Source organism: Protopterus annectens, chromosome 6.part0 (genome assembly GCF_019279795.1).
Source record: "Protopterus annectens isolate FY-2018-M chromosome 6.part0, PAN1.0, whole genome shotgun sequence".
Classification (NCBI taxonomy): Eukaryota; Metazoa; Chordata; order Ceratodontiformes; family Protopteridae; genus Protopterus; species Protopterus annectens.
The window spans coordinates 852,896,336-852,920,713 of NC_056737.1; the positions used below are offsets into that span (position 1 = coordinate 852,896,336).

Sequence of the window (24,378 nt, forward strand, 5' to 3'; positions counted from 1 at the left end):
TGGCAGATGAATTGTTTGGTTAAGAGCCACACTGGAAATCACCTTAGGCATAAAAGTAGGATTTGTCCTCAGAGACACCATGTCTGGGTAAAATATGATAAAAGACTCTACAGCCATGAGGGACTGTAGCTCTGATACTCTTCTTGATGAAGTAATTGCTAGTAGCAGAGCTGTTTTCCATGATAAGAACTTTATATCAGTGGTAGCAGCTGGTTCAAATGGATGCAGGGTGAGCTTTTCCAACACATAATTGAGGCCCCATGCAGGTAATGGTGATCTTCTAGGAGGCCTTAAATTTTTGGCTACTCTAAGATACTGCTTTAGTAAAGGATGAGAAAAAAATGGTGGCTCTGTTTTGCAATGAGCCAAAATGGCAGAGGCATGGATTTTAATTGATGAGAAAGATAGGCCTTTGTCAAGCATCTCAGTTAAGTATTGTAATATCGGAGGAATATTTGGTTCTGCTGTATCAGTTCCTTGTGCTTGATTCCAAGCACAGAATCTCTTCCATTTGTCAGCATAAGAATTTCTAGTACTAGGCCTTCTGGCTTCCAAAATGACATCCATCACAACTTTACCGAGAGGTGTTCTTTGTATAACTACATGATCAGCCATGCTGCCAGGTTCAGTGTCTGTAGTTGATTGTGCAGGATCTGACTGTTTTGCTGGGAGAGTAGCTTGAGGTCTTTGAGGTAAGGTCAAAGCTGGGTATTGAGACAGGTTCCTTAGGATTGGGTACCAGTACTGGTGGGGCCAGTCCGGGGCAATTAGTATCATATTTGGTTTCTCTTTTAGGCGGACCATGGGGAGAAGAGGCAGAGGAGGAAAGGCGTAAACTGATACGGTTTTCCAACTGAAGGATAGGGCGTCCACTTTCCATGCTTGTCTGTGATAAGTCCTTGTGCAGAACCTTTTCAATTGCTAATTTTGAGGAGAGGCAAATAGATCTACATCTGGGCTCCCCCATTTCTCTGTTATCATGCTGAAGACTTGTGGATTTAGTTTCCACTTGTGAGGATCCATAAGGTTTCTGCTTAAATTGTCTGCCAGTGTATTGTGTTTTCCTGGCAGGAATTTAGCTTGAAGATGTATTTGGTAGGTCAAACCTATGTCCCACAGTGCCATGGCTAATCTGAAAAGGGGGTATGAGTGTGTGCCCCCTTGCTTGTTTATATACCACATGACTGTGGTGTTGTCTATCTTTATCAGTAGTTGTCCTGGATGAAGTAAGTCCTTGAAGGCTGTTAGGGCATTTTGAACAGCTAGCATCTCTTTCTGGTTGATATGTACATGCATTTGTTTTGGGGTCCATATGCCCTGAATGCATCTTCCTGCTATGTGGGCCCCCCAGGCATAATCCGATGCGTCTGTTGTTAAGGTTTGGCTGGCAGGGGGAAGAGTGAAGGCCCATCCCATGTTTTGGTGACATGCCTTCGCCCATCATAGATCCTGTTGTAGGCAGGGAATGAGAGGAATCATTGCTTCCAGACTGTGAGAATGTTGACTCCATAAACTTTTTAGGTACCATTGAAGTTTCCTCATATGCAGTCTTGCATATGGAATCAGTAGGATGCAGGATGCCATGAAGCCCAGAGCCTGCAGAATTTGTCTTGCAGATAACTGGGTTTTGGTTGCCATCAGTTTGAAGTAAGTAGTCAGTTGCCTTTGTTTGTCTGGTGTGAGGTAAGCCATCTGGGCAGTTGTACTCAAGCTTGCACCCAGGAATGCTATCTTTTGAGCGGGTACCAGTTGTGATTTCATTTCGTTTATTGTGTACCCTAGGCATGTTAGAAGCCTTTTCACAAATGCCAGGTGTCGAAGAAGAGTGTCCTTGTTCTCTGCTTGAATGAGACAGTCGTCCAAGTAAGGATATATTTGTATACTTATTTGTCTGCAAAATGCAATTACTGCTGCCATGCACTTTGTAAAGACCCTGGGCACAGTAGATAAGCCAAAGGGCAGTGCAAAGAACTGGTAATGCATTAAGCCAGCCTTGAATCTGAGGTATCTTCTTCACGATTGTCTTATTGGGACATGCAGGTATGCCTCTTTTAAGTCGAAAGTCACCAGCCAAGCATTCTTGCCCAGCATGGGCAGAGGCTGCTGCATAGGCAGCATTTTGAATTTTGTAATGTCCAGGTATGTGTTCAAAATCGATAAATCCAGTATTGGCTGCCAGGCCTTGTCCTTTCTGGGTACTAAGAACAGTCTTGAGTAAAAACCTTGTCCTTTTTCCTTTTCTGGTACTGGTACTGTCTGAATGGCCCCCATTATCCATTAGGGACGTAACCTGTTTCTGTGCCTCTGCCCACTGATTTTTTGGCAGATCTGGCCAACCATTTGCCATTGGCAGTGTGTGGAAATGAAATCTGTATCCCTGTGACACTATGTTTAGTACCCACTTGTCCTAGGTTATTAACTGCCAATTTTGAGCAAAAAGTGTTAATTTTCCCCCTATGGGTGCTGCCAAAAGGTAAGTGCTTGGTGTAGGCAGAGGGAAGTCATTGGGATTGCTTTCTGTAGGTTTGCGCTTTAACTCCTCCAGATTTGGAGGTGGAAGCCCCCCATTGCTTTGACCTGTAAGAATCTTACGCCTGGTATCTGGAACCCTTAGGGCGTCTGGATTTGCCCCTTTGAGCTCTGTCTGACACAGGAAAGGACCAGTTTTTTGTAGGCCAGTGCCTACTGAATCTTGGTGGCTGCACTTGTAAGAAGTCTTTAACAGTTTGCATAGACTTAGCTTTATCTTCCATTTTCTTTAAAAACCTCTTCTGCCTTCATACCAAACAGAGAATCATGCTGTAAAGGTGCATCTAGAAATTTAGCTTTAACATGATCAGGCAAATTCTGTTCCTTTAACCAGGCATGCCTCCTAATCACAGATCCAGTAACTGCGGGACTGCAGGAGGCCTCTAAGGAATCAAACCATATTGCAAAGTATGCTTTCCAACTTCTTCAGCTGCATGCACTAATTCTTGCAATTCTTTATTTTCTGCACATTCTGAAATCAACATCATTTTCTGTTTCAGCAATCCCATAAAATGTTGTTTGTACTTAAGCATATGAAATTGAGAGTTTAAGGCCCTGATTGCCAAGGTTACAGATGTATAAACCTTTTTTCCCCATCTGTCCAGTGCCTTTGAATCTCTGTCAGAGGGGGTAGGATGTTTTGCTGTTGAGGCCTTAACTCCCTTTGGACCCTGTGAAGTAGCTTCAGGATCAGCAGCAGGGTTTCTAAATAAAAATTTATGTGAGTCAGGGACCCTTTAATATCGGTCAGGCTTACTGGGAGCCAGAGGTAAGGAGTCAGGGGTCAAGCTTGAATCCGAAAACACATCATCCACAATGTCAAAAACAGGGGGAATGGCTAAAGGCCTGTGCTGAGGAAGAAGGAGGAAATCCCGGAGTCTCTTTTTTGATTCTGAGAAGTCTTGACTCTCCCAGTAAAAATGCTCCCTCAAAGTATGTAAGGTTTCTCCAAATGAATAATCCTCAGGAGGAGATGCAGATGGAATAGACTCCTCAGCATCAGAATCCTCATAGGGAGGTACAGATAATTCCTGATCAGAAGAAATAGAAACCTGATCTGAAGACTAATAATCAGCGTCTTGCCTAGGCCTCTTATCAGGAGGGGGATGGGTACCCCTGATCAAGGTAACAAGGTTTTCAGCCATTTTGATCAACTGTTTTTTAGGCATAGAGGCCTGTGCACGTGGCTCATACGTCGTTTTTTTAATTTTAGAAGTTGCTTTTGTCTTTGGTTTTGCAGCTTTCGTCGGTTTGATATACAAATGTTGAGGTCTGACTACACCCTCAGAAGCCGGTGCCTGTTCAGCGGCTCCGGACCCATCCGAGGGAGATGTATCCGTCGGTCCAATACCTTGAGTATCTTGCGGCATGCCGGACTCCACATGGGTGTCGGCAGAGGCCTGCGACTCGAAGGTAGCGGGCATCAGGGGCTGCGAAAGCGCCGGAGTACCGGCGAACCAGCGACCGGCTTAGGAGAAGCTTTGTCATCGGTTTTGGATCTCGACTGCCTTTCTCTGTCCTTTCCTTTGCGTTTTTTATGTACTCCGGAAGTCGGATTACTATCCAACGACATTTCTGGGTAGTTAAATCTGTTTCCAAAATACTTTGATGTAAAAATATACCGACGCTTAACAGTGCGTTGGTTAAATCTAGCACAAATCCGACAGCCAGGCACGTTGTGATCATGACCTAGGCAAGGAATACAGTATAAATGGAAATCCTTATGAGGTATTTGCTTTCCACAAGTAATACAATTATTAACTTTATCTGACATCGGTAAAAAGCAAGAAAAAAGTTTCCCCAACAGGGTACTTAGCTTTAGTAAAGACTTTGATTCTGAAACTCAAACTCGAATATTTCAGTAGTCAGCTGACTGGCACTTGCGAAATGCTTCTGCTTTGGGTACCGCGCGGCAAGAAAGACTTAAGAAAATGGCGTCGGCTGTAAGTTTTATACCCCTGACGACCTGACGTCATGGAGAAGACAGCAACCGACGCAGGACCCAAGACTTTGGAATTCAGGCCGACTGAGGGCAACCTGCCAGCAGATTACCCAAATCTAATGACTGCAACAGTGAAACATGAAGAACATCCTGCTGTGCTCCAGAAAATAATGCCCTTTTGATGACGACTACAGAAACTGTTTAATGATGTCAACACAGCTGCCTCACAAATACCTTGTGCAGAAATATCACTGAAAAAAAAAAAAAGAAGCAATAGCTGCTGTCCTTAGTGAATCTGCTTTATTATTGCCTTGCAAGGTTTTTGTTTTCCCAAGCTGAGCAAAGACAGAAATGCAGTCAGTTAGCCACTAAGGATTTTCTTGAGATGCTAAATTCTCCTGTTAATGAAATATGAAACAAAGAGCTGATCTGTTTGTCTTAAATTTTAGCAACATCTATGTAATAACTTACAAGTCTGTGCATCTTATACATCTTAAAAGCACTATTCTTTGTGTTTGGGATTTATAAAAACATTGAATTTGGAGAGTTTCATTCAGTACCAGCTACAAGATTTTTGACAAACAGGAGGGACTACTCCTAAAAGCCACTCTTTCCCTTGTGGAAGATCATGCGAGGTTTTCTGGACATTAATGCCTCACATTCTGAAATAATCTTTGCTCAAATAACAGCCACTCACAAAAAAAAGTCTTCTGAGATAACAATTTCACAGGTGCTGAGCTTGCTGGGTCAAATGGAGCAAGGAGGTACAAGATTTCTTGGAGGAGGGAGGCTTAGATACTATACCTCCCTTCAAGAACTACCTCACAGAAGGGACAGCTATCAAGTAAGCCTGAGGCTGCAGAACCTCAGAATACTTCCCCTCACTCCAGGACATTGTACATATTAACTCTGAAATTACAAGTAGCGGGGGGGGGGGGGGTATGCAGTACAGCCCAAAGCATTGTGGGGGGGGGGGGTGGTAAAGAACAAAGGCATAAAAACAAGTTTCACAACTTACTGGTTTAGTCTGAGTCGCAGTTTATTTTTCATGTGTTGGGACTCTCAGTATCAGGCCTTGTACTCCTTTACAGGGAATCAGGTGAATGTTCCTACAACACAAACTTGGTAGTCCAGCACCAGCAGTCCAAGACCAATGGTCAGAGCTGCTACTGGACTGGTTAAAGGAATGGGTAACCTGGGCAACTTCAGCAGTATTGGAAGATACAAGAACTTCTTGTACATCTGGGTCACAGTTTATTTTTCACGTGTTGGGACTCAGTATCAGGCCTTGCATTTCTGACAGGCAGTCAGCTGAATGTTCCTACAACACAAACTCACTGGTCCTTTTTATAGGTTCATAGGCAAGTACTAGGCTAGCTGCTCCTGAGGTCCATTTTAAGCCTAGCCACTGTCTCTTTTTGATGGTTCTTCTAAAACAGGTCAAAGTCAGAGATCTGCACCCACCTAACACCAGGAGCACCAGGACTCATGTCAGGACTGCTGTGGGCTGGTTTGGGAAACTGACAACCTTACTAACTTCAACAACACTGGAAGAAGTGTTTGCACTATGGACCTTCTTTGGATGCAGAGGAGGCATCTTCCTCTTCTGGGATTGAGCAAGTCTGCAGATGAAAGCAGGAAGTAGTAGGCAGAAAAAGTACAGTTGTGTACACTTACCATAAAAGTAGATGTTCGAGTGTATTCACTGTTGCAGTCATTACATTTGGGTTACCCTGCTGGCAGGCTACCCTCAGTCGGCCTGAATTCCAAAGTCTAGATCCGGCGTCGGCTGCTGTCACCTTTTCCCTGACGTCAGTGCGCCAGGGGTATAAATGATGCAGCCGACGCCGGTTTCTTCAGTTTTTCTAGCCCCAGATATCAGGTGCCCCCAAAAGGGTAGGCTAAAAAAATATGCCAATAAAACATGCATGCACCAAAATACATTATACCTTCATCTACAAGCAAATACACCACAAAGCTGTATAGATTAGAGAAGTGCAGATAAGTTCCAGTAAAGAAATGGGGGATGGTGGGTGAGTAACCTGGACTGCAACAGTGAATACACTCGAACATCTACATTTATGGTAAGTGTACACAACTGTACTATGTTCTTCGTGTTTCACTGTTGAAGTCATTACACTTGGGTTGAATCCCAAAGCTATGGTTGGGAGGCTGGAGCTAATATAGCATTAGGAGCGGCTATGAGGCCCTGCAGAACTGCAGTAGCAAAGCCTGCCCTGGATTTAGAGTAGAGTGGTAAATGATAGTGATTTGTAAAGGTGTGCACTGAACTCCAGGTAGCAGCCTCTAAAATGTCTTTGGTTGGTACTCCCCTGAGGAATCCTGCTGAAGTGGCTGCTGCTCTGGTTGAATGTGGCCTAATGCCCTTGGGCACTGGCTTGCCATGTTGTGAATAGCAGAAACGAATGCAGTGGCCTGCTTTGAGATAGCCTTTCCTTGTGATCCTGCAGCATATGCTACTAGTAGTTGCTCCGTCTTTCTGAAAGCTTTGGTTCTGTTCAAGTAGAAGCGTAGTTGTCTGTGTATGTCCAAAGAATGCAGAATTCTCTCCCCCTTATACTGTGGGTTTGGATAAAAAGTAGGCAGATGAATAGCTTGGTTAAGGGCCACACTGGACACTACCTTAGGTATAAATGTCGGGTTTGTCCTCAGAGAAACCCTGTCTGGATAAAAAATTATAAAAGGTTCCACAGCCATGAGTGCTTGTAGCGCTGAGACTCGTCTTGCAGAAGTTATTGGTAGGAGAAGAGCTGTTTTCCAAGATAAAAACTTTATATCAGCTGTAGCGGCTGGCTCAAAAGGAGGCAGGGTGAGTTTTTCCAAAACATAATTGAGGTCCCATGCAGGTATTAGTGATCTCCTTGGAGGCCTTAAGTTTTTGGCTCCTCTGAGGTACTGCCTTAACAAAGGATGAGAAAAGATTGGTGGCTCTGTATTATAATGAGTCGAAATAGCAGAGGCATGAATTTTAATTGATGAAAAGGATAGGCCTTTGTCCAGCATCTCAGTTAAGTATTGCAAAATCTGAGGAATATTTGGTACAGCTGTGTCAGTTCCTTGTGCCTGGTTCCAAACACAGAATCTCTTCCATTTTCCAGCACAAGATTTTCTGGTACTAGGCCTTCTGACCTCCAAAATGACATCCATCACAGCTTTAGTGAGAGGTGTGTTTTGTATGGCTACATTATCAGCCATGCTGCCAGATTTAAGGTCTTTAGCTGGCTGTGCAGGATCTGATTGTCTTGTTGGGATAGTAGATGAGGTGTTTGAGGCAAGGTCCAAGCCGGGCATTGAGACAAGTTCCTTAGAATTGGATACCAGTACTGGCGGGGCCAGTCTGGGGCAATCAGTATCATTTTTGGCTTCTCTTGTCTGACCTTTAGGAGTACCCTGGGGAAGACAGCCAGTGGAGGAAAAGCACATACTGCTAAGTTTTTCCAGCTGAAAGATAGGGCGTCCACTTTCCATGCTTGTCTGTGATAAGTCCTTGTGCAGAATCTTTTTAGTTAGTAGTTGTGAGGAGAGGCAAATAGATCTATCTCTGGGCAACCCCATTTCCTTGTTATCATGTTGAAAACTTGTGGATCCAATTTCCACTCGTGGGGATCCATAAGGTTTCTGCTTAGTTCGTCTGCCAGAGTATTTATCTTTCCTGGCAGGAATTGTGCCTGCAGATGTACTTGGTAAGTCAATGCTGTGTCCCACAAAGTCATGGCTAGTCTGCAAAGGGGGTAGGAATGAGTGCCTCCCTGCTTGTTTATATACCACATGACCGTGGTGTTGTCTGTCTTTATCAGTAGTTGTCCCGGATGAAGTAGGTCCTTGAAGGCTGTCAGTGCATTCTGAACAGCTAGCATCTCTTTTTGATTGTTATGTAGATGCATTTGGTTTGCGGACCATGTGCCTTGAATACACCTTCCTGCCATGTGGGCCCCCCAGGCATAATCTGATGCATCTGTTGTCAATGTTTGCCTGGCTGGGGGTAAAGTGAATGTCTGCCCCTTGTTCTGGTGAGAAGCCTTTGCCCACCATCGAAACTCCTGCTGCAGGCAGGGAATGAGGATAATTATTGTTTCCAGACTGTGGCAATGTTGAGTCCAAACACTTTTTAGGTACCAATGAAGTTTCCTCATATGCAGTCTCGCATATGGAATTAGCAGAATGCAGGATGCCATGAAGCCCAAAGCCTGCAGAATTTTTCTTGCAGATAACTGGGCCTTTGTCACTAACAGGTTGAAATAGGTAGTCAGTTGTCTTTGTTTGTCTGGAGTGAGATAAGCCATCTGGGCAGTTGTATTTAAGCTTGCACCCAGAAATATTATCTCTTGAGAGGGTACTAGTTTTGATTTCTTTTCGTTGACTGTGTACCCTAGGCCTGTTAGAAATCTCTTTACAAACGCCAGAAGTTGTAGTAGAATGTCCTTGTTCTCTGCTTGAATGAGGCAGTCATCCAAGTAAGGATATATTTGTATTCCTCTGTCTGCAGAATGCAATTACTGGTGCCAGGCACTTTGTGAAGACCCTGGGCGGAGTAGATAAGCCAAAGGGCAGTGCAGAGAATTGGTAGTGCATTGAGCCAGCTTTGAATCTGAGGTATCTTCTGCATGTTGGTCTGACTGGGACATGCAGGTATGCCTCTTTTAGGTCTAAAGTCACTAGCCAAGCCTTCTTGCCCAGCATGGGCAGAAGTTGCTGTAGAGTCAACATTTTGAATTTTGGTATATCCAGAAATGTGTTTAGAATAGATAGGTCCAGTATTGGTCTCCAGGTGTTGTCCTTTCTTGGGACCAAGAAAAGTCTTGAATAAAATCCTTGTCCCTGCTCTTGCTCTGGTACTTGTTGAATGGCCCTCATGTCCATGAGAGATGAGACTTGTTTTTGTACCTCTGCCCATTGATGTTTTGGCAGGTTTGGCCAACTGTTTGTCCTTGGCAGGGTATGGAAGTGAAACTTGTACCCTTGTGACACTATGTCTAGGACCCATTTGTCCTGGATTATTATATGCCAATTTTGAGAAAAAAAAGTGCTAGTTTTCCCCCCAAAGGTGCTGCCAGAAGATAAGAGCTTGGTGCAGGCAGGGGGAAGTCATTGGGACTGTTTCCTGTATGGCTGTGATTTGTCTTCTCCACTTTTGGAGATAGAAGCACCCCATTGTTGGGGCTGGGATCTGCCTCTTGGGCGTCTGTATCTGCCCCTCTGTGGTCTGTCTGATACTGGAAAGGACCAATTCTTTGTCGGTCAGTGTCTGCTAAATCTAGGTGGCTGTACCTGTAAGAAATCCTTAACCGTTTGCATAGATTTAGCTTTGTCCTCCATTTTCTTTAACACCAAACAAAGTATCATGCTGTAATGGGGCATCTAATAATTTTGCTTTGACATGATCAGGCAGATTTTGTTCCTTTAACCAAGCATGCCTCCTGATGACAGAACCCGTAACAGCGGCCCTGCAGGAGGCCTCCAACGAATCAAAACCACATTCCAACTTGTTCAGCTGCATGCAATAAATCCTGCATTTCTGTGTTTTCTGCACATTCAGAATTTATCAACATTTTCTGTTTAAGCAGTGACATAATATATTGCTGACATTTGAGCATATGAAATTGACAATTTAAAGCTCTTATAGCCAAGGTAGCAGAAGTGTAAATCTTTTTTCCCCATCTGTCTAATGCCCTAGAATCCCTGTCTGAGGGGGCAGGGTTTTTGCAGCAGAAGCCTTGACCCCTTTGGGACCCTGAGAGATAGTTTCTGGGTCAGCAGCAGGGTTTTTGAAAAGGAATTTATGAGAGTCAGGAACCCTGTAGTATCTGTCCGGCTTAACAGGAGCTGGAGGCAAGGAGTAAGGGGTCAGACTGGACTCTGAAAATACATCATCTACAATGTCTAACACAGGTGGAATAGCTAGGGGCCTGTGTTGTGGTAGTAAAAGGAAGTCTCTGAGCCTTTTCTTAGATTCTGAAAAATCTTTGCTCTCCCAGTGAAAATGTTCCCTCATGGTATGTAAGGTTTCCCCAAAAGAGTAATCCTCAGGAGGAGAGGCTGAAGGGATAGATTCTTCAGCATCAGAATCCTCATAGGGAGGAATTGGGGATTCCTGATCAGAAGAGGAATCAGATGAAATGGAAACCTGATCTGAAGATTCATATTCTGTCTCTTGCCTAGGCCTTTTATCAGGAGGGGGATGGGAACCCCTGATCAAAGTAATTAGGTCTTCGGCCATTTTGAGCATCTGCTTTTTGGGTATGGAGGCCTGTCCATGAGGCTGTTGTACTTGCTTCTTTGTCTTTAAAAGGTGCTTTAGTCTTTGCCTTTGAAGCTGAAGTCATTTTAATGTATAATTGAGTTGGTCTGAAAACACCCTCAGAAGCCGATGCCTGCTCAGCGGCTCCGGACCCATCTGAGGGAATAGTCTCCGAAGGTCCAATACTTTGATCTTCCAGCAGCCTAGTCGACTCCACGTGGGAGTTGGTAGCGGCCTGCGGGTCTAAAGTAGCGGGCGTCAGATGCTGTGAAGGCGCCTCACTGAGAACCGGCGAATTGGCGACTTGCTTAGAAGAAGCCTCGTCATCGGTTTTGGACCTCGGATGTTTGTCCTTTTCTTTGCGTTTCTTGTGAATTGCGGTAGTCAGATGGCTATCCGACAACATCATATAATTAAACCTTCTGCCAAAATAGTGTAATGCAAAATCGTACTGACGCTTAATACTGCGTTGGTTAAATCTAGCACAAAACTGAACACTAGCAACGTCGTGGTCAGGGCCTAGGCAAGGAATACAGTAACAATGAAAGTCCTTACGAGGTATTTGCTTCCCACAAGAAATACAATTATTAACTTTTTCTGACATCGGTCTGGAGCAAGAAAAAAGTTTCCCCAACGGAGTACTTAGCTTCTGAAGAAGACTTCAGATATGAAATTCGAACACGAAAATGTCAGGAGTCGGCCAACCGGCACTTGCGAACTGCTTATGCTTCGGGCACCGCGCGGCAAGAAAGACTGAAGAAAATGGCGTCGGCTGCATCATTTATACCCCTAGCGCACTGACGTCAAGAAAGAGGCGACAGCAGCCGACGCCAGACCTAGACTTTGGAATTCAGGCCGACTGAGGGTAGCCTGCCAGCAGGATAACCCAAGTGTAATGACTGCAACAGTGAAACATGAAGAACATCTGTATAGCAGAAAATAACAGATAAAACAGCTTTTCTTTTTTTATCTAAATTTAGTAAGAACTCTGGGCACCTTTGTTATACACCTTCTAATGGCAAAAGCAATCAATAAAAGCAGCACAGAAAACTGACCAATCAAAACACATACAATGGGCAACCAGATCAAATTATTAAACTTTCAAAATACAAAATGGTAAATACATTTACTGTACAACACACAAATTATTTTTTTTTATTTATTTGTGCATTGTTGACTGGGTAAGTCTCTCTAGCCCAGCATCCTTTTTTTCAGTGGAGACCCTAAGTGGTATTCAAACAGATTAGGGCACCAAGGAACTTTCCCTAATCTTTGAAGGGGAGGAAGGGAAGCACTCTTTGGAGCTGCTGGATGGATCTGGAGGTCTGCTACTGCAGTTCAGGAAATTCTAAGATGGAAAAGAGTACAGCACAGATGAAGAGAGGTGCAGGAGAACATTTAATGAAGAAAGGGATGAAATAATTGCTACAAAGTTAGAAACTGGAGGACTGGAGACACCAGTGTCAGTCAGTTTGATGAAACAGGCAGAGAAAGGAAGGAGAGGAAGTGGGATAAACTGACACAGTGGAGAGTAGTGCAGGTGGAAGAAACAAGGAGAAAAACAAAACCAAAAAGATCACCACGGAGACATTCCACCAGCAGTTTATTGTCCTGCTACAGCGGCTTGTCGCCTTCAAGGGATAACCAGTGAAAAAAAATCATCCACATTAAATAGTCATACTAATCATTCAATAAATCAATTAACATTCAAAATCACATTATTTAAAAAGTGACCAATGCTCCTAGTATGACACATTAAATAACATACATCCCTATACACACAGTTTAGTACAAGTTATAATTTATGTCATTCACATTCAACAAACCTTTACCTGTATACCAACATGCCAGATTCTAAAAGTTAACGACAACCTTCTGGTTTAGACCTCTAGGAAAAAGAGTACTATAACTGAGAATAAATGTAGTCTCCAATTGGTTCATTTTTTTTTAAAAATCCACTCCAGCATCAAAAACAGGTTGAGCCAAAATACTAAAAAACAAGGACTCAACATTACCTGAATGCTTTTTCATGAAATGGTCAGCCACAGGACTGTTGTATTACCTTTCCTGATATCTGCTATGTGTTCTAAAATTCTAATTTTAACTTTCCCTTTTGCCTGTCCCACATAGCACTGCACCATATCACACCCGCACATCAAAATATATACACCACCACACGATTGACAATTAAATCTATCATGTGATTCAAATTTCCGACCATTTATCATTGTGCTGGAAAAGCTTCTAATCCCCCCAGACACACTACATTTTCCACAAGGGAAGGATCCCAATGGTCTACTAGACATAATTCGGTCCAACCTGGGGCAATTCAAATGTTAGTTCAAGTTGCAAAAACAGCTAAAAGGAAAAGTTAAATGTTCGGGGAATAATTTTCTTAAATCATCTGCCATAATTATTGGCCACAAATTTAATACCACCCTTCCTCAGCATATTAGAAAAGTTTTAATGGTCATCCCTTGAAGGCGACAAGCCGAGTTACCAGGATAATAAACTGCTGGTGGAATGTCTCCGTAGTGATCTTCATGGTTTTGTTTTTTTGCATATACCAGTTCCGTGAGTTATGACTGCTGTAAGAAAAAGAGGTTTGGAACAGAAGCAACGGCTGGTTGAAGGGAAACCCTGCATGCATTCTCGGCTCTAATTACAAATGGTAAGAGATGATTTGTTGGGTACACTGGCGCCAACCTAAAGCATGTTACTTATGTGGGGTTCAAAATCATTCAGTACAAGACTATAATAACCAATGTGTCCAACGGGGTTAGAGGGAACACTTAGCAAAAAACTGTAAGCTTATTTGAAGAAAATGCAAATATTTTTGACACTTCTGGTTTAACTATCCCACACCAGAAAATGTAATGAGTAGATGGAGGAAAGACCAGAAGAAAGGAAAACAGCAAATTTTGCTACAGGAGATGTTGAAAGAGATGGTGGCATGGGAGAAGGGGATACTGAAGAAAGGTTAAAGAATGAAAAGAGAAAATAGTTCAAAGTGAGGATATTAATATACAGGTAGGGAACAAATTGCAATTTCAGAAAGTGAAGAGGAAGAAGAGGGAGAGATAGAGACAGGAGAACAAGACAGTAAAATAAATTGGTGGAAGACTTAAGGGAAGGAAAAGAAAAATAAGATCTGTAAGTATAACATTTACAGAAAAGGAAAAGAAAACAAATTATACTGGAATTTTAGCATTAAATGTGAACAACATTAGAAATGATATAAGAGGTTTGGTGGTGGTGGAATATTGCTAAAAAATTGATGTTTTTTGCTTGCTGGATACCACATGCAACAAAGAAGAAGAAAAAGAATACAGGCAACAAGGGGGAGAGGCAAATTGTTTTGTGAGTATGAATTGAGACATGCTCTGGAAAAGAAATTCATATAAAAATAAATACGAATTCTACACGAAACAAGAGTAGTTTTGTCAGTATGAAACAAGAGATGTTCTGGAAGAAGAATTTGTATAAAAAATAAATAAAAATTCTAGATGTAACAATAGTAGTACCAGGAAGGGTAGTGATATGAGAATGAGACAAAAATGTATAAGACTAGTAGTGATTTATGCCAATACAAATATGACACTCAGAAAATAATTGTTTGAAGAAATCTGAAAAATTCTGTAAGCAAATATGTCAACAGCGATGGTAGGACACTTGTACCTGAGGAAAGAAATATAACACAGGATATTAAGATCCTAAGGGAATTAATAAAATGTAGAAATTGAAAAGTAGCAAATAAGAGAGAACAGTCAGGTGACGGTGGGGAGTCAGAATTAATACAGAATACACAGCTTTCTAAAAGACAATAAGACAAGCTGAAAAGCAGGAGAGGGTGGTTGCCAAAGCAGCAGATTCTGAAGAAGCTGTTTCTGATTCCATCTCTGCAATGTGACAGGCAGCAAAGAATGCCTTGAACTTCAAGAGATTCTGGCAATGAACCTTTGTTAAATGAACACCACCTATGATAGCTGAGAACATCATTCAAGGGTACAAGAACAAAGAGGCCACAGTCCTAACTTTGTTACATGGTGGCTATTAAGGCACTTAAAATAGTTGGGTGGAATAATCCCAGACTTGTTTTAGGAATAAAGAAGACAGAGAAGGTGCCATGGGGGGGGGGGGGGGGGGGGGGGATATGGAGAAAACACTACTTAATCCAGAAGTAAAGGACAGTTGTGTTGTATGACAACTAGTACTCTCACATTTCAAGCCCAGCATGCTTTAAGTCAATACATGAATAGTTTATGAAAAGGAACCAGGAAACCAGTCATAACTAAACAATTTCCCTGTGCAAGTATCTGACTTTTTCCAGCCTTGCATTATACTAGAACAGCAACTTTCAAGAGACTGCAATAATACTTTTCAGTTTCTATTTACTATTTAGTCAGGGATACTACTACTCCTCTGCTTTGTTAAACATTAAGCACAATGAATTTCCCACCAAATACAGTGAGGAATTCTTCTAGAGCTGTTCTGCATGGCCGTGAGACAAATCTGCACTACAGTTTAAACAGCTTATTGAGCTACATGGTGCTGTACATTAGCAGAACTAAAGCACTTACTAAAATACAATTCTAAAGAAGAAATGTAATTTTGCAAACAGAATGCTATGCTATGCTGATGGACCAGTTATTAACATAAATATTTTATTACTCAACCATGCTTTTTTAACATTACTAATTATCAAAAACAATTTGGACTGAACCAAAGAATTAATATACAATGATCAAAAGGAACTGCTTTAAACTTTTTAATAAACACACAGTTCAACAGGGTTGAGGTCTGAGAGAACACTTGTTAAGCGACTTGCTCTGAGTCACAAAGTAGGCAAATGCAGACTTATAGAATCAGCCCCAAAATTAATTTTGTTAGCAGCACATAAAGCCTTAATTAATTTTGTAAATACAAGCATATATCAAAAAACTATAACATTTTTCTGTCATTTTGGGGAACAAGTCTATGTCCTCCCAAATGATTACAGCCTATATTAGTAAATACTATCCTATATGTTATAGTAAAAAATGCTAGCATTATTTGAGCAATTACAACCCTACTCTTTATTTTTATTATTTATTTATCTTACATTTGTTCACCACGAGAGTCCAACTGGGCATAAAACCCTTTTTCAGCAGAGGCCCGGGGAGAAAAGCTCCATTGTTAGTAAACTATTTTGTTAGTAGAAAGAAAATTGTATAATACAATAAAGAAATAAATAGTAACAGACATTCATAATGGTAAAAAGATTGGTAAAGTGGGAGACAAGACCAATAATCTTGTATAACAATGCTTCTAGAGGACAGTTCTTACAGTAGTAGCAGGTAGTGACATTGTATACAATTAGAGTGCAGTTACGATACTTAGTCTTATATACAGGTAGCATAGCAAACTGAAGACTTAAAATCTGATAGATATCAACAGTGAGAAGGAAAAAAACAACAAAGTAGTCATATGATTTAAATTCAATGCTCATTACATATGCAATTAAAATTTTAAAATCAGCAAGTTCCATGGTTTGGGCTACCCATGCCCAGTACATGTACAAGTCCAGGAATTGGTGAGGTGGGCTTTAAGCTAGTTATAGTTCTAATTTCAAGTGGTAAGGCATTCCACAGTTTAGCAATGTAGTGGGAGTACAGAGAGTCATCTGAGCAATTTTTACTCCTGGTTGCTTCAATTAGAGCTTTATTAGTGGATCTTAGTGGACGGGTACTTGTATGGGGATTGAGGAGGCCTTGTAGAGCTGGTGTTTTATCAGGCTTATATTACATTTGGTGGGCGGTAGAGAGTTGTGTGAGAATGAGTTGGTGGGGTAAGTTCTAACCAAGACAGTTGTCTTAGGGCCTTACAATGATGGGTTCTAGGAGGACAGCTAATGGCAAATTTAGCTATCTTACTATAGCAGGCATCTAAGCTTGATTATGTCTGATTTGGAGAGGTTAGTAAGAATGGGTGAGGCGTATAGTAAAGTTGACAGAAGATGAGTTCTGGCTGTGGTTATTCTGGAGTTTGTGGTTAGGTAGTTTTTGCATCTGTATAAGGTACATATTTTCTTGTGTACGTTTTTTAGAGTCTGAGCAATGTGTGAGTTGAACTTCAGATTTTGATCAATAACAACACCGAGAAGTTGGGTGGATGATACTGGTTCAATCAAAGTCTTATTACTGGATGTGATGTTTTCTTGCATTGCATGAGCCGAAAACACAGTTATGTGTGCGCTAATATGCTTTTATAAAACATTTATTACTTTGTTGCATTTTTTTCATATATTTAACAGAGTGTATACTTACCTTCCTCACAGAATGAGCAAAATAAAACAACTTACCAGGGTTCTTGACCCCAAACTAGAGCTTCGGAGTGACTCAAGCTCTTCAGTCATCTTCGATGCCAGAGCCTGAAGGTAACCACGGGCATCCTTTTCGTCACTTACCCTGGAAATATTAAAATTCAGTATTTATGCTCTGCCTGAAAACGTTTTTTTTTAAAGATTTACTGTTTAAACAGTACAGGTTTGTGACGGTACTCACCGTTACCATAAAAGTTTAAATAAAAGGATCATTCCTGCAAGACATTCATAATCTGAATGGGATTAACCATGGGTGGATATTAATTTTCTGGCCACACATGATGAGGCCATCATCAGGAAGCTCAGGGTAAACTATGCCATATTCTTTTGTGAGCATCTAAGTGGAAGAGTGTTATCAACAAATATTTATGTTCCTAGCCTAAAAGAAAATGACGTAAGGAACAACTCTTCCCATAATCACACCCATAAGCAAACAAAGTTCATCTATTACTCTGTAAAAGTGCTGCTAAAGTTTAACAGAACACTATAAAACTATGCATCCTTCCACCATTAAAGATGCACATATGCATTAGAATCAACTACATATACTACACAGGAATGCTTAAAGACCTACATATTACAAAGGCAAGGAGAGCTGAGCCCCTTCTGCAGCATGACCCTTCTATTCAAACAGAACATTGGTAAGCACCCTCATGCAATTTAGTACAATTCATCATAAGTTTCATTACTGCAGACAATCATAAGCTCAATGGAAAGTGCCAAGTGTCAAGACAACCAAACCCTAGAAATGGGTAAAAGGTTCCAATATGCCATGTAAGACTGCAGTAGTAAAACATTCTCTATTTCTAGACTGGACATAAAACTTGTATAGTTTGCTGTATCTTTCGGCATTTCCCGGTTAGGGGTCGCCACAGCGGAACTCCGGTCCGCTAATGATTGGCAGCAGATTTTTACGTACCAAGTTGCCAGCCCTGACGTACAACCTTCAACGAAGGTACGCCCATTCACGCATGTCTCCAGACAGAAGACGCTTTAGCTGAGAATCGAACAGGACAACGTCTTAATGTGAGGCGACAACACTAATCTAGCACCACCACCGCAGTCTGAAAGTTATATATGGGTCCAAGAGAAAGCTTTAAAAAATTCAATATGAAGAGGCACTCCTAAAGCAAGCAGTGGTAGTACATGTCCTAGCACAATGTACTTTGACCTGTCCAGTCAGGATTCCTACCAAAGTCTGTCACAGTAGAAGGTGATGCAGTTTGCCAGCAAACTGGAAAGTCTCTGCTTAGTCATCAAATGATTCTGCCTCCCAGTCATGAAATAAACACACACAAACTAATGTGGTCCATATATCTGATGTCCTTGATCCTGGAGTTTATTTTATGAGAAATCCTATTTTTATACATGGCCCTTGGACTTTAGATAGAGAGCTAGTAAAAGGTTGGCTTGACAGACAAGCAGTTCCAAAACCATCCTAGGTATGAAGGAAGGGTTTGTATTCAGGGATAAAAACAGAATGCTTCCTGCATACAAGAGGCCAACACTCAGATCTCCTTCTGGGTGAAGTAACTGCTATGGTCTTTGATGACAGGTTTATCAATTCAGTTGTACTAAACAAGTCGAAAAATGAAGCAAGGTCAGTTGCTTTACTGAAAAGGTTCAGGCCACAAGTCAAGGATAAAAGGATATCTTGGTGGCTTAAACTGATTTGCTAGAAGAAATTGGAAAAGTACAGTTGAGTAAGGTATTCGTCATAATAGTAGATGTTTGAAGAGAGGTCACTGTACCAATACTTAAAGGCCTCTCAGATTTCCTCCCACTGTTCTTTTGCAATTTGTCATTGTAAACTTCCCTTTCCACCTCTTCTAATCTCATCTGACTGATTCTTTTAGTTATCATGCAATATTTTATACATTTTACTAATTATCCCTTTTGTAGTTGCATCTTCTGTTCTTGATACCATTAAAAATCCTATCAGAAGTGGTCTTTCATTCAATACTCCCTCCATCCATCTCTATTTACCTATATTCTGCCAACAGTCCCTTATATTGAAGGTGATAAAAATTTATCAGGCTTACGGATGTCAGCATGTCAGCACTAACTGGATATGAACCAGTAAAGGAATGCATACCCAAGAGAGACACTGCAAAGTTTTATACTTGTTCTTTTTCGACATCTGTATATCAGATCTAGAGAACTCCCCTGCAACAGCTTACAGTACAACTCATCAAGGCAGACACCTTGCAGCACATTCATGTGTATACAGCAAGATGAACTGCTTCAAAGCTTCTGAAGTCAGCTTTTCTTCATCTTTTGTGATTCTTTGCTAAAAGTAAGGAGTTGTGGCAAGACTCATGCTGAGGTTGTCACCTCTCTCATTTCCCTGAACAGTGATAATATTGTGCTACTTCAGGATCACCCATTCATGGCAGAACCATGCAGAAAAGAACCAAAGGATGGCAACCAACCTCCAACATGATTAACGTTACTAATCAGTTCATTACTGTAGCACACCTGCAAGTACAATACACTGAATCATTGAACATTAATTACTCCATGTCCATCATGCATTGCAAATCTAAATCATCATAGGGTGGGATGGCATGTACTGTAAAACCATGTTATTAGCTTATATATTCCTGAAATGTACTGTACTCCTTACTAAGAAAACATGCCCAGATAGTCCCTTGGTAAACAGATATCTGCCCATTTGAATCAGACAATTCATCTGGAATTCAGGGCACAACAGACAATGCAGCTGGCTGTAGGTTTTCTCTTCAATTTTACCAAAGAAATAAAACATGCTGCACATGCATGTGAACCTTGATAAATGATACACAGAGATGTCAAAAGCCTCAAGATGGTAACTGTTTTGAAAAGTCAGGACCTATATCAAGGACCGTAATGTACAGACCGAATGGCCAAAAATACTGACTGAAAAATACTAAGTCTGAGATTGACAGTTCTTGGAATATTATCTTTCCTCTGGTATGGTGATCTCAGAGCTAGTATACATAAGCTGGGGGGGGGGGGGTTATTTAAAGGAAAAGAGCAATGTTAAACACTTATTCTTCTGCTAAATTTTTGGTCTTTTTTTTTAGTATGTCAGGACTCAGCATTTTGAATACCTCTCAATTGTACGGATTTTCACAGAATGTCCAGATTTTTGCCTCATATTTTTGGTGTGTTCCTCCTAAAATCTCTACTTTTCTGGCAAACAGCTGAGGATTGAAGTAATTAAATAATGACAAACATTTGAGTTTAGGACTCCAAATCCTTCAGAAAATTCATGCTAATGCAAAACCTATTATTCTCTCAACATTCTAAGTCTGTAAGAGCAATATTTAAAATCTGCCCCTATTTGTCCACCATCATTTTAGGCTTTGTCCAGATTTTGTGCTCCAAGAGGTTGAGACTGTCCCACCATTTTAACAGGGAGCTGGCAGAGATGGGTAAGCACTACTAAGCAATGGAGGACCTGAATGACCCACAAAGAAAATAGTGGTTTCAGTTGTAGAATAGAGATGTTAAGGAAAAAAAAACAAAGTTTTCCCTGGTTTCCTGCTGATGATTCAATAACAGTTTTGTTAACTGGTAAAGGGAGTTTGACAGCATTGTTGAAGTTAATCCCTACAAGCATACTTCTGGTTAAGAGATTCAAAAAGGGGTCTAAGTCAAATAATCGAATTGCCACACTGTCGAATGTCACCTCATTTACAATGCAGGAGGTCAAGCCCTCCACCCCCACTGATTATATGTACCAACTCCAAGACTGCACTACAGTGGGGAAAATGGCAAATTTCCTGATCCCTACCATAACGTGATCTCAGTCAGGACTAGTCTGTTTGACAGCCTATATTGTCGACGAGATGATACTTTTGACAATGTGGCAATTTGAAGAGCAGAACAAAACTGCTTGGCTTCTTTCCACTTTAACAATTTCCCTTTCCAACTTATTTGCTCAGAGTATCACAACTCCTTTGTTAGTTTCCTTCAGTTGCTTCCTGCAATTTCTTGTCTATTGCCTGTACTACTGATTGTATGTATTTTTATTGGCAAAATCTCCTTTTGCCACTGCCTTGCTAATTTAGTCTATATGTCAGCTGCCACTTTATTAATATAGTGCTCTGCACAAAGTACAGTTGTGTACACTTACCATAAATGTAGCTGAGTGTATTCACTGTTGCAGTCATCACCTGTGGGACAATTCCCAAAGCTGAGGTAAAAGTTGGAAGGATAGGTAGAGTCCTAGGAATGGGTCAGGAGGCCATGCAGAATTACAGAGGCAAACTATGCCCTAGACATAGAAAAGACAGGTAGGTGGTAATGCTTTGTAAAGGTATGGACAGAAGTACAGGTGGCCACTTCCAATATGTCCCTGGTAAGTAACTCCTCTGAGGAAGGCAGTGGAAGTGGAGGTTGCCCTAGTGGAGTGGGTACGGATCAACTTAGGGATGGGTTTCCCATGCAGTCTGTATTAAAAATGGATACAGTGTGAAATCCATTTGGAAATGGTTTGTTGGAGATGGGCTTCCCCTCTGCCCCTGGGGCAGAGTTTACAAGAAGCTGGTCAGTTTTTCTAAATAACTTATTGTGGTCCAGACAGTATCTGAGTTGTCTGTGCACATCTATTGAGTGCTGAATTCTTTACCCCTTGTTTTGAGGGTTGGGAAAGAAGGTGGTAAAGTGTATGGCCTGGTTAAGGGTCACATCAGATACCACCTTGGGCATAAAGGAGGGATTAGTCCTCAGGGAGACTCTGTCTGCATGGAAAATTATGAAGGGCTCGACAGCCAAGAGAGCTTGAAGTTCTGAGACCCTTCTGGCTGAGGTGATAGCTAGTAGGAAGGCAGTCTTCCAGGAGAGGTATTTCAATTCTGTTGAAGTGGCAGGTTCAAAAGGTGGTAAGTTTAGTTTCTGTAACACATAATTCAGGTCCCAGGGTTAAGTAGGAGGTCTTCTGGGAGGGCTGATATTAGAAGCCCCTCTGAGGAATTGCTTAATCAAAAGATGAGAGAAGAAGGGTGGGTCTGAATCATAATGGGCAGAAATGGCAGAGGCATGGCTTTTAATAGAGGAGAAGGAGAGGCCACTATTGAGCAGCTCTGCTAAGTAATTCAGGATGAGAGGGATGGAAGGTTGGGAGGTTCTGGCCCCTTTTGACTGTTTCCAGGAGCAGTATCTTTTCCAGTTTCCTGCATAACATTATCTTGTGCTGGGTCTTCTGGCCTCTGTGATGATGTCCAGGACCGGTTTGCTTGACAGTGACTTCTTGTTAGTTTTTAGTGTATGAGCCACGCTGAACGTTTGACAGTCTGTAGGTCTGGTGCAGTACCTTCTCCCTCTCCTGGGTCAATAGGTCTGACCTTAGTTGAAGTAGCTTCGGGGGCTGTAAGGTCAGACTGCGTAGTAAGGGATACCAATGCTATCTGGGCCAATCTGGAGCGATGAGGATGGCCTTTGGTCTCTCCTCTCTTATTTTGATCAGAACCTTGGAATAAGGGGTAGAGGAGGGTATGCGTACACAAAGAGGGAGCTCCAGGAGAAGGTCAAGGCATCCACCTTCCATACTAGGAGGTGACACTCCCTGGTACAAAACTTGTGCAGCTGGTGGCTGAGGTGCGAGGCAAAGTCGTCCACCTCTGGTGTCCCCCACTCCTGGGTGATTTGCAGAAAGATTTCTCTGTGGAGCTGCCATTCATGGGGGTCCAGTAAGTTTCTGTTTAGGTGGTCTGCCAGTGTGTTGTTGAAGCTTGGTAAGTATTGGGCAATTAGGTATAGCCCCATGGAGGACCCCTGGTTTGAGACGGGGTTGGAAGGAAGTCAGAGCATTTTGCATTGCCATCATTTCTTTCTGGTTGATGTGCAAGTGAAGTTGCTGGGCATTCCAGAGGCCTTGGGTACACATGCCTGCTAGGCGAGTGCCCCAAGCTATGTCTGAGGCATCGGTGGCGATTGTCTGGCCGGAAGGGCGGAGGATGAAGGGAAGACCCTTGTTCATGGCACATGGCTGTGCCCACCAGAGAAATCTGTCCCTTATGCAAGGGATCAGTGGGTGAGTGGTCTCTAGAGACTGAGTGTGCTGACAACAAAGGTTCTTTAAGTACCACTGAAGCTTTCTCATGTGGATGAGAAGGATGCAAGATGACATGTATCCCAGGGCTTGCAGGAACTTCCTCACAGTGAGGTGACTTCTGGAAGCCAGCTGGGTGAAGCAGAGAGGCAGGAAGCTCTGCTTTTCTGGGGATATGAAGGCCATTAGGGTTGCTGTGCCTAGCACAGCTCCCAGGAAAACAATTTTCCTGGTGGGGTTTTGCTTCGATTTTTTTCCCGTTGATGGTGAACCCTAGGGAAGTTAGGAGTTTTTTCACAAAGAGAAGATCCTGGAGCAACTTTTCTTTGCTGTTTGCCTGAATGAGGCAGTTGTCCAGGTAAGGGTAAAGCTGCATATTTCTCTGTCTGCAGAATGCTATAGCCGGGGCCAAGCATTTGGTGAATACTCTGGTAGCAGTAGATAAGCCAAAGGGCACTGCAGAGAACTGAAAGTGCTGACTGCCTGCTCTGAAGCATAAGAATGTTCTGCATGATTCCCTGATGGGGATGTGGAGGTAGGCATCTTTTAGGTCTAGTGTCACCAGCCAAGCATTTTGTGTGAGCATAGGTAGGAGCTGCTGCAAGGTTAGCATTCTGAATCTGGGGACCACCAAAGAGGTGTTCAGTCTGGATAGATCCAGGATGGGGGGGCCAAGTGCCCTCTTTTCTGGGAGCAGGGAATAGTCTGGAGTAGAAACCTTTTCCTGTTAGATCCAGAGGGACAGGTTCTACTGCCCCCTGGGATATTTGTGTTTTTAACTGTTTTAATGCCTCTGCTCACTGGTTTGGGGGGGAGGTCTGGGTACCCTCTTGGAATTGGGAGTTCGCTGAAGGAAAATCTGTATCCCTGAGAAAATGATTTTTAATACCCACTGGTCCTTGATTATAGAGACTCAATTGTCCTTGAAGAGGGTGAGCCTTCCTCCTAGTTTTAGGTTAGTGAAAGGAGGGCAGAGGGGGAAGGGAGAGTCATTGTGAGTGCTTACCATAGAAGCCTGGCTTAGAACTCCCTGCCTTAGAGGCGGACATGATCCATTGTTGCTTCTTTGCTGGCCCTGGGATGGGGCCTGGATGTCCTGTCCCTGCAAGGCTTACTTTGGCCCTGTCTGCTGGGTGCAGGGAAGGCCCAGTGCTTAGAGGAGAAGTTCCTGCTGAATCTGGGTGGTTGAACCTGAAAGAAATCTTTTACTCTTTGCAAAGATTTTGCTTTGTCTTCCATCTTGTTAAGCA

At 42.2% G+C, this 24,378-nt stretch overlaps 1 protein-coding gene across 1 annotated transcript in view; it reads right to left on the minus strand.

Annotated features, from left to right (window-relative positions):
- The window catches only part of LOC122803905 (serine/threonine-protein kinase MRCK beta-like), a gene marked incomplete in the record, with an annotated part of 2,302,169 nt that overhangs the window by 539,420 nt on the left and 1,738,371 nt on the right, over nucleotides 1-24,378 (minus strand). The window contains 1 exon segment of the mRNA XM_044073588.1: nucleotides 17,071-17,176. Coding sequence (XP_043929523.1) covers nucleotides 17,071-17,176 — 106 coding nt within the window.